Here is a 10,851-nt window from a genome sequence, read left to right on the forward strand (position 1 = left end):
GGTGCTTCAGTGACATACATTTTTCAGACACAACTAACCAGAAAAATAATATAGAAGGTACAGAAGAAAATTCATTTCAACATAACAGATAAATGGTAGTGGATGTGTGGAACACACAAACACACACACACACATACACAAGCAGAATAACATAAATATAACAATAAGTGTGCCAGAAAACATGATATGTGTGCCTAGAGATCTTGGAACAAAAAATGAAAGCATATGTTTGGGTTAAGGTTGGAAATGGCCTGAAGTAGCTTCCGATGGACAGCTGTGCAAAAAGACCAGCACTGGGTAAGGCAATAGTATGTGGGGGTGTCTGTGGAAGGGTGGGAGCACTTCAGGCCCATCAGCCCATAAGCCCACACTGATTCCTCTGCTTCCCTTCAACACTCATGTAACTCTAAAAGGACTAAATCAGATAACCTATGGAACTGGAAGAGATGCCAAATATGATTTATTTATACCACTCCTTGTTTCTAATTCTTTGAAAATTAAACAAATCTTAAATTTACTGAGTGCTCATTATGTGTCAGGACTTACATTAGGTATTTTACATATTTCATTACTAATTCTGACCCAACCCTAGCATAGAAGATATTAATAATCCTATTTCATAGATGAGAAAAGGAGAGGCTCCAAAGAGGATAAACAATTCACCAAAGTCTTAAAGCTAGTGCCACTGCTGGGATTTACAGCTGGGTTTTATGGATTGCTAGACTTTTTCCATTATCCATCACAACTCCTCCCTTAACAGAAAACCTTAATAAAAATCAAAAGCTTAACAGAAAGATGGGTTGAGCTAACACTAGAAAACTAATTAATTGATTAGATGCATTAACAGGTTTAAATAGTTGATATTAGAGTCTTGCTTTGTTCTGTTGAGAATTGGAAAAACTAGTGAAAGGACATGTAAGAAGCTTCAATTTGGAAAAGTTTCATTTAGGTGCATAAAGCTTAAGAAAAAGAGACTTAGGGATGAAAGAGGAGGAAACTTAGAGAGTTTTTAACTTTGCCTAGCATTAATCAAAACAGTACAAATAGGTGTCTTTGTTGTGCTACTAGAAATAGAGAATGCTGTATTTTGTGGGAATTAAAGTATTTTTTTTAACTGAATGACATTATATAAAACAGATTCCTACTAGTTTGTTTATTAAGGTATCACTGGATTTTATAGTCCAAAGTAGAGAAAAAGGAAACACAAAACTCCTGTCACACAAATAGTATCTGACATAAAAAGTGTGTTTGGGGAAATGCTATTTAAAAAAAAAAAAAAGTGTATATAAGAACACAGACATTATTTTACCATAATTTGAATAAGGATCTCGTTGGACTTCACAATACTCCAATCCTGGTACTATATCAAAAATGCTGAAAAGCTGCTCTTCAGTGAAAGGAACCCTTGAAACAACTGATAGGCGTTTGGAGATAGCTTCCTGGCCTCTGTTGTCATTCTTGTCAAAACTTGAAAATTCAGGTTGTTGTTCTCCAACATTTTAAAAAGAAAAACAAATCCTTAAACTTCTATACATGTAAAATTCATGTAACATTTTTTTGTACTAGAAAATAAAAAGTCCATTGCTAAGGCAATGTGTTTTGTATTATGTTTCTGGTCACCAGCACTATCAGAAAGAACTAATGACAAGAAAACAGACAACTCTCCCCATTCCCCAATCTTCTATGCAGAAATACAATCAGAAATGTATGATCTAATTTCACAGGTATACATTTGGTATGTAAAAATTGAAAAATATGGCAAATATTTTATCTGAAGTTTTGTGGCAAATAACAACCTCAGACCTTACTTTGATCACTCATTTCCCCCTTTTATTAGTTTCTACTTTTGTCACTTTTCTCCTTTCTGTAACCCTAATTTTAAAGCAGCAGTAGTACTTAAAACAAAGTTTTAGGGCTCATTGTAAGGGGATATCTGTACATATATGCTTTATACTTTTTGATCAGTTGTATAAAGGCAGAAGTTCACCTATAAAAGTGATACTGATATAGTTTAATATGCAGATAATGCATAAATAATCAGGTAAAACTATATAATTGGAAATCAATTAAGCAAAATAAGTTATTAAGGACACTGAAAGTCATGCCCAAGATTTTAGGAAAAAAACACATTTAAGATTTTTATTCTCTAGATGAGACTAGACTGCCTATAAAACCATAGTTTTTAAAAACTCAAATTACATTATATATACAACATATGCTATTGAAGTAAAGGTAGTCCACTTACCAAATGGAAACATATTTACTCTAGGTTCATGTCCCAAAGCCTCTTGCCTCATATTATTATAATAATCTTGTTCTGAGGATTCAGATGCTTTATTTTTAGGTTCAGCCAAGATTGCCCTAAAACCTGAAAAAGAGAACCATTAATTTCAAATTGCAGAACAAATTTAACATATGGCAAATATACTTGGTTGATAGTGCCTGATAGCTTTATAAAAATAATCGTACAAAGCAAAATGGTCCATCAGACCCATTTCTTTGTTTTCTAGAATATGGCAAACAATAAAGAGGATCAGCAAGAACCCCAAATTATGGATCAATGTAGACATAAAAGTTCAGCAATTCTACTGGACTGTACCTCTGTGGCAGAGCACTTGCCTAGCATGTGTGAAGTATTAGGTTAGATCCCTAACACCACATAAAAATAAACAAATAAAATAAAGGAAGGCTGTCTATCTACAATTGCCAAAAAAAAAAAAAAAGATGAGCAATTCTAGGCTGTTCCTTCCAATCGTCCCTACTACAGATGACTTCATTGTTTATTTGCCCAGTATTTTCCACATCAAAATTCTATTGATTTCAAACAGAATAAAACCAACCAGTTTGAAATCTTTTTCTGAAAATCTATCCTTAATACTGTGGTTAGGTTAATTGTTCTAAAGGATTTATTATTTTTGAACAATTTACAACAGCATCCTTACACAGACTAAGCTTGATGTCTTCAAAACCTCCATATATGGTTCCAATGTATTTAGTTAAATTTGTTGCCTACTTTCTCAGCAGGAATATTGTACTTTATAGACAGCTGCCTTCATAACATGAAGCACAAGACGTATTTATTCGTGGCTCTGTGCCTTTGCTAAAACTGCTTTCACGTTCTCTCCTGCTTGCTCTATACCAGATGCAAATCCTGTCTCCTCTGGATGTGTTCCCAGGCTTATTCAGTGCACCTGTTGTTCACTACTGACAGAACTATGCCACACAGTTGTGAACATCTTTTTTTTTCAATTGGCAAATTCTTACTGAGTCTACTATAAATGGCAGTTACTTTTGTAGAAATCTCAGTAAGTCTTTAAGAGCCTATTACTACACTAGTTATTAGATGATGGAAAGACATACTGCTTGCTCTCAAAGAGCTTTTTAAAAATTCTTCTATTATTTTTTGTTTTTTGCCTAGGTCTTATTTTTAGGTCTTTGCAACCCACTATAGATATAAAATCCTGAATGCTGGAAGTTCCAAACATTTCATTTATATTCCTCTACTTAGCATACTGGTAAGTATACCATAGGTACTCAATTAAGGCTGACTGAATGAGAAATTCAGAAGGATCTAAGGAGAAAATTTGGCTGTGAACCTTAGGATTATCTAAGAATTCTACTGATTAACAATAATTCTTTCCCACATGTATACATTTTCATAATAGCATAAAACCCAGTAATTTATTCTTCTTTAGAAAAGTAAATATGATTAGCAGTATGATGACACAAGATATACTTCTTGGTTCCTTTAAGGTTCTTATTCTTTATTATGTATATTAGTAATAGGATAAGATCCAATCACTGCTTAAATTTATCTCATCTATGGTTAATTACTTATGTTAGTAAACCTTATGAATCCTATCCTTAACTTACAAGTTTATTAGTATATTTAATTCTATTTAGGGTTTAGGTCAAATATGAACAAGCATAAAGAATAAGTATTTAAAAAAAACTGAAAGGGCAAATCAATTTCTTAATACTTCAAATTCTAAAATACTTTTAAAAAGTCAAAAACAGTTGCACTTGCTATCTTAGTAATGTAGTCGCTCTTATTTCTCTTCAGACAGTGCTTCAATGAATATTGCCTAATCACAGTCCTAAAACATCCACTGCTAAGATTAAATTGGCAGGTATTCGCAAAACCAGCATTAGATTCAGTTGTTTAGAATAACAGAGTTTTCAAAAAAGTCTTTAACAATGTTTAAAAACTGCATTCTTACTTCGATCACAGTTTTCTATTGCTTGGGCAGCTTGTGATGGTTTTAAATATCGTACGTAGCCCAAACCTTTACTTTCTCCAGTGACTTTATTCTTAATAATGCTGCAATACTCGATATCTCCATATACCTGTAAAAGTTAAAAGAAATGATCTTAGGGGACTCAAAATTAATAACTGAACAGAGTTTTTCAGAATTAACTTAAATTTAAATTTACTTGTGCTATGTCAAGATATATAGATATTTTAAACTGCTTATTTCATAGACAAGCAAGCAGAATCCAATAATTTGCCTAGGCTACACAGGAAACAAACAACAGAAAGAAAGAATTTATACATGGTCCAGATGGCTCCAAAGTTTTGCTCAGTAGTGGTTAAGGGCAGGGGTTCTGGAACTGGGCTTTCTAGAGTCAAATTCTGATTCAGCCACTTATTAATTAGGCAATTATGTATCTTCTCTGTGCCTGTCTATCTGTTAAATGGAACTAAAAGCAGTACCTGTCTCACTTGGTTGTTTTAAAGGTTAAATGAACTAATCTATGTTAAGTGCTTATGTAAAACCTGGGACATACTCAACACTCAATAAACATTAACTATAATATACTGTCTTCTAAGAGAAGCATAAGTAATAGTGTATTCTTTTGGAGAACAGCTCAAAATATATCTCTAAAACACATTAGTTCACTCAGAATATTAACATCCTATGTGAGAAATATGCAGCATTATTTATTTTTAATGTTGGAAGAAACCCAGGGTATAAATTCTTGGTCTTTAGTATTTATGTTACAAAATTCTATGTAAACAATTAGCAAGCAACTTAATTACTATACATTTAGGTTAAAATATCTTATTTGTTCACTAAGAAAAGAAGTTATAAATTTATAAAATAAAAAACTTCCTTACTACTGAAGGAAATATGGAATATATTCTTTTGGTATTTGTTGTTTCTGAAGTATTTTATTCAACTCTTAATTGGGGTAGGACAGACAAAGTTTGAAAATTACCTTTTAGTGCTTGTTTCTTTTCTTTTGCTATTGCCCACCCTATTCACAGTATTGGAAGGATAAGTAGAAAAGTAAAAAATTACAACTCAAAACAACTTAAACACCATTTTTTAAAAACTTTCTGTGAAAGTTTACCACTGCATATAAAAGTCAATGGCTAAAAAGACTTAAAATTATCTTCAAATTCCATTTATTATGACCTATAGTTCAGAGCTGTAGTTTTTCCTTAAATATAACTCCTTTGTAGGCCCAATTTTACAATTAAAGCTCTTCAAAGTATAAGCTTTTCTGTGAATGAGTAAAATGTCAATATGCCTTAGGTCCATAAAAAATATTAGATAATGCTGTTCACACACTTAGGGCTGCCTGACTCACCTCTTCATAAGACGCAATGGAAGTAGTGATAAGAGAATGTTTTGAAATTTTAAAGGCCAAGAACAGGCTCTGGTTACAGAGTAGGTTTAAATCTTGGCTTTGGTACCTACTACTTGTGTTACCATACTTAAAACTCTCTGAGCTTTATCCTTCATTTTTCTGAGTCTGTATTTTCATGATAAATGTCTGGGGAGGAGAGAACCCCCACTACTATTATCTTCTTTTTAGCAACCATACAACCATTAAGGATTAATATTTTAGTTATTACATATATTTTGTTTTCTTTTTAGTATTAATATTTTAGTTGTTACATATACTAGCTGATTAGAAAAAACAAGTACCTTAAATTTGTCCCGTAGATCTTCTTCTGTATAGGACTTTGGTATCATAACAAAGATTCTTGTAAGTTCTTCATCTTCGACATCTCGGTGACTTCCAGATGATCTGGACTGAGCAATGAAAACCTAAGAAACATAACAAAACCCCAAAAATAAAGTCAAAACTTTTTTCTGTTCCTTAAATAGATTTACTTTATGATTAAATGCCCATTAGGTTAAAAAGCAATTTGATGGAGTCTTTTTTCTAAGATCTTTATTGCAATGACTTTTTGTATAATATCAATCTCTGCAATGTTTTTTCAAATGCATTTTTCATTTTGTATTTTTGATTAGCAAGTCACTGTACTTAAAAAGAATGTATACTTGGCAGTTGTTTGACAGTGTTCCATAAATGTCCATTATATACTTAAGATATTATATACTTTGTCTACTTGTTCAATTAGATAATAAGAATATAAATATCTGATTATGAATTATCCATTAATTCTGTCAATACTTCATGTATTTTTAAGATTATTGGCTGAATAAACAAATGGGTTTTCTATATATTTTTTGACCGATACTTTCATTCTTATGAAATTATGTGATGTCTGTTAATATGATATGAACTGAAGTCTGTTTTGTCTGATACTACACCAGCTTTCCCCCAACCCCTCAGCATGACTCTGATAAACAGCACTTAGTTGGTTTTTCTTAAATCTTATAATCTCTTCCCTTTAATTGGAGTATTTAATCATCTACATTTAATGTAACTACTGATACAGTTGGGTTTGAGTCTAGATTGTCATAGTTTGTTTTCTTTCTTAGTATTAATATTTTAGAAAAAGTAGCATAACCGTGTTCTGAGTCATCTCAGTGATTATTCAAATGATCTCCTGTGTGAGTAGGGAAATGCACAGGAGGCTCAATACTGGCAATTCTGTTTATTGAAATATTTTTTTATGACATAAGAGTACTCTGAATTTGCTTTGTAGTATTGATTTCTAAATCTATTTTGTTTTTATACTAATCTAAAGCAATGCTAAAAATCTGTGACTAAGAGTTGGGGTTATAGCTCAGTGGTAGAGTGCTTGTCTGGCACATGTGAGGTACTGGGTTCAATCTTCAGCACATAAAAATAAATAAAGGTACTGTGTCCATCTACAACTAAAAATATTTTTAAAAATCTGTGACTAAGATCATGGATATGTTTATATAATTATAAACATAATAAGTTTAATGGCTAGTTTTTAAAATAACTTGAAGAAATGTAATGTAATTAATTAAATCACTACACATACAAGAACCCTTGAGGTTTTGTTTGTGTTTCCTTTAAAGTGTCAGTATATCATTCAAGTATGAGAAAACCAGGACTATGAAATTCCAGAGTAGGAGACAGGAACCCAAAGGACACTCAATTTAAAAAGCCATGGGATTTTATAAATGTTGAAAAAAAATGACATCAGAGCCATGGGGAAAGCAGGCCATTATTTTTGCTCAAAAGACAGCCTGACATAGAGGTGTGGGATTCTGCTTATGAGACAGGGCTGGAGACAACTCTAAATGAAGTGCATGTCCTGTTATTTCTTCAGTAATTTACACTACATGGCTCTGTGTGGTAGAACATGCCTATAATCTCAGCAACTCAAGAGGCAGCAGTTGGAAGATCCCAACCCATCTCTTCCATAGCCCTGCAGGCCTGCGAGCTTCAGAAGCCCTCAGCAGCTTAGGGAGATCCAATCTGAAAATTAAAAAAATAAAAGGACTGGGGATGTAGCTCAGTAGTAAAGTACCCCTGGGTTCAAATCCCAGTACTCTCCCCCAAATCTACACAATATGTGAAGCACTGTTTGAGGCATTAGTAATAAGAGTAATGAGTAACACAGAAATGGTTAGCTAGAAACCTAGCTTAGTGGATGCCCCAGTAATAAATGATCAATAGGAAAATACAAAAAGGGAAGTTCTAAGAATATGCAAAGACACTAGAGGAAATAAAGGGGACTCAGGTAAAATGTGATTAGATATTCTATCAGATGCACACTTCTAAACTTTTGAGGACTGAAGTATTTGAAATTGCCAATAAAGGATGTAGAGCACTTGAACACTAGTGGAAGATTTCTCCATACATATTTTTATTTTCATACACTATGAAGACATAGATTCTAGATGGGGTATTCTTGCAAAGCTAGAACCAAGATTCTTCTATTTTCTAGGTTTACTTTTTTCCTCCAGGTAATCCATCCCATAGCTGGTCACAGACTACTTTTTACTTGGACAATCTTTTGACTGGAGGCCTGGTGCTATAATATTTTTGTCTTGGAGATCCTTTGGAATTTTGCAAAAACAAAGTACATGTGAAAAAACAGAAGCTAAATTAATTTAACTGGAAATACTGAAAAAAAGAAAGAAAAAAAGAAAACCAGATGTGCTCCAGTGGCAGACAACCTGAGCTGTAGCTGCTGAAGAATGAGCCTTAATTGTCTGGCTAGGTACAACAGTGATACAATCTTCTGGCTGAAACTGAGTGGACAAAAATGTGAAAAACAGAATTGTAAACTTTAATTCTCTTTGGGAACAAGCACTTTAACTTCTCTATGGCTGAGGGAGGCTGTGTTTCTGTGTCAAGACTTAAATTTCCTGTGTAGGAATTTACTGAAGGAAGGCAGTTTTAAACTTGGGTCTCTTTTTGAGTTGCCTGCATGGGCTGAGATCATGTTATATTCCAAATTATAAAACCCATTACATTAAGGTCATAAATACAAAGAGATGAAAATTATCAATCTATTGCAGGTATCAGTAAATTGTAGCTCCTTGTTTTTGGTATAATTCATGATATAAGAATTTTCTTGTTTTTAAAGGGCTATTGAAAAAAAGAAAGATGTGACAGAGACTGTATGTGGCCTAAAAAGTGGGAATTATTTACTATGTGGCCCTTTACAGAGGTTTGCCAACTCCTGAACTAGTGTATGCTATCGGTCTACAATTAATTTCAGGAGGTGATTATGATTTATCTTTTTCCTTTTAGTTCTGTCAATAATGCTTCATGTATTTTGAAGCTCTATACTGACATGAACACACTAGATTGTCATGTATTTTTGTTAGTGTCTACTGTGTTACTGGTATATTCCCAGGCTCTTTCTCTTTTGTGTATGGAGGAGGTACAGGCAGGACCTCCAGAGACTATAATATCTGAGTTATTAATTTAGAATTCCATATTAATATTCTTCTCAATTTTCTGTAAATTAAAAAAAAAAACCAGAAAATAAAGAAAGAGGAAAAAAAAGAAAATTGAAAGGAAAGAAAAAAACTTGTGGAAAATTCCAATAGAATTGCATATACAGCAACTACCTCTAGAAGACAAGTGAAGAGTACAATTTAAACGTCTGTTAGATTCTCAGGACTGAGTCCTGATTTGAAGTCACAGTAAGTAAGGAGTGACATCTTGGCTACTATTGATCAATAAACATATATGGAGGGTTTCCCTTCTGCCAGGAATTGTGCTAAAAGGATAAATTAAGTCAAATAACCCTGAAAATGACCCTTTCTTCTATGGGCCCTTAATTTTACAGATGACTAAGTATAGAAATAGAATATAAATACTTCAAGAATGAACTGAGTATACAAAGAATGAACTAAGAACATACAAATAAACATGTTAAAATAATACAAAAGCCACACTACCATCACAATGATTTGGCTCCTCTTAAGGGAGTTTACTTTGTTCTCTCTCTTTTTAAAAAATATTTTGTTTTAGTTGTAGTTGGACATAATGCCTTTATTTTATTTTTATGTGATGCTCAGGATCGAACCCAGGACCCGGCATGTGCTAGGCTGCTAGGTGAAAGCTCTAGCGCTGAGTCACAACCCCAGCCCCTACTTTTCAAAGAAAACTGCCATTTAATAGGATCAACAGTCAAATGTTCGGCATTAATATCTTCACAAATAGGGCTTATCTAAAATAATTTCAAAACTCACAGAAGCGTAAAGAAGATGTAATAGGGGTCATTTAATCACCTGCACTTAGTATTACATACATGAATACTTTTGTTTGGTATTGGGGAAAAGATCCAAACCCAGAGGGCCACAATTTCACCTATGTATGGCGCAAGTTTCCTATTTACCTGAGGAAAAGCAGAGCTACACATAGTAAACCGAAATGTTTGAGAGAGGAGGGTCAGAAAACAACAAAAGGTAAGCCAGGGGTGGGTGGCGATGATAATAGAGGGGCAGTGGCCACCTGGGAGAGGTGGAAACACAGCTCCTGCCCCTCTAGTGCCCAAGGCTGTCCCGCCCACTCCCAAGGGAGAAAGAAGTTCTCTCCGCAAGCGCCCCTCTGCGCTTCTGGGCGCACCCTCGGGGGCGGGGACCCTCTCAAAGCCACTCCCAACCACCCCCGCGCATGCCAGGTGCTGCCTGGTCAGCTCCGGGGAGTGGATGTCCACCCTTCCCCCGTCCTGGCACAACACCAAGGCCCGTCCTAGCCCCACGTCCTAGCCCCGACCCCGCGGGCACCCGGACCCGGGCACCCGCACCTTGATGGGCTTGATGTCGTTGGGGCCAAGGCACTGTCCGTGCATCTCTTCCATAGCCCTGCAGGCCTGCGAGCTGCGGGCGAACTTGACGAAGGCAATGCCCTTGGACTCCTTAGTGTGCTTGTCCCTCACCACCCAGATGTCCTGGATCTCGCCGAAAGGCGAGAAGCGCTCCCTCAGCACAGACTCGGGCGTGTACTTGCTGATCACCAGAAAGATGCGGCTATTGGGCGGTTCGTCCAGGCTGTCCACTCCCGGGCGGAAGCCTCCGCCGCTCGCAGAGCTGCCAGCTTCGTCCATGATGCCCCACCTCCGCGCGGGAGCCAGGCCCGCGTCCCTATCAGTCCTATCTTTTTCTGCCGCGTCCGACATGGCCGCTGTAGCGCACCCAGTTCTAGCGGGTCCGC

General features: G+C 35.4%; 1 protein-coding gene across 4 annotated transcripts in view; it reads right to left on the reverse strand.

Annotated features, from left to right (window-relative positions):
- Rbm45 (RNA binding motif protein 45) overlaps positions 1 to 10,851 on the reverse strand; it is a 35,917-nt gene extending 25,066 nt beyond the window's left edge. For all 4 annotated transcript variants that reach the window (XR_011709101.1, XM_071619037.1, XM_027946182.2 and 1 more), the window contains exons 1-5: positions 10,445 to 10,851; positions 5,937 to 6,059; positions 4,221 to 4,347; positions 2,246 to 2,368; positions 1,310 to 1,489 (exon numbers count right to left, since the gene is read on the reverse strand). Coding sequence is in view for 3 of the 4 variants with exons in the window: in XM_071619037.1 (XP_071475138.1) it covers positions 1,310 to 1,489; positions 2,246 to 2,368; positions 4,221 to 4,347; positions 5,937 to 6,059; positions 10,445 to 10,816 (925 nt within the window). In the remaining variant the exon portion in view is untranslated. The remainder of the gene's footprint in view (positions 1 to 1,309; positions 1,490 to 2,245; positions 2,369 to 4,220; positions 4,348 to 5,936; positions 6,060 to 10,444) is intronic.

This window comes from Marmota flaviventris, chromosome 11, assembly GCF_047511675.1.
Source record: "Marmota flaviventris isolate mMarFla1 chromosome 11, mMarFla1.hap1, whole genome shotgun sequence".
Lineage (NCBI taxonomy): Eukaryota > Metazoa > Chordata > Mammalia > Rodentia > Sciuridae > Marmota > Marmota flaviventris.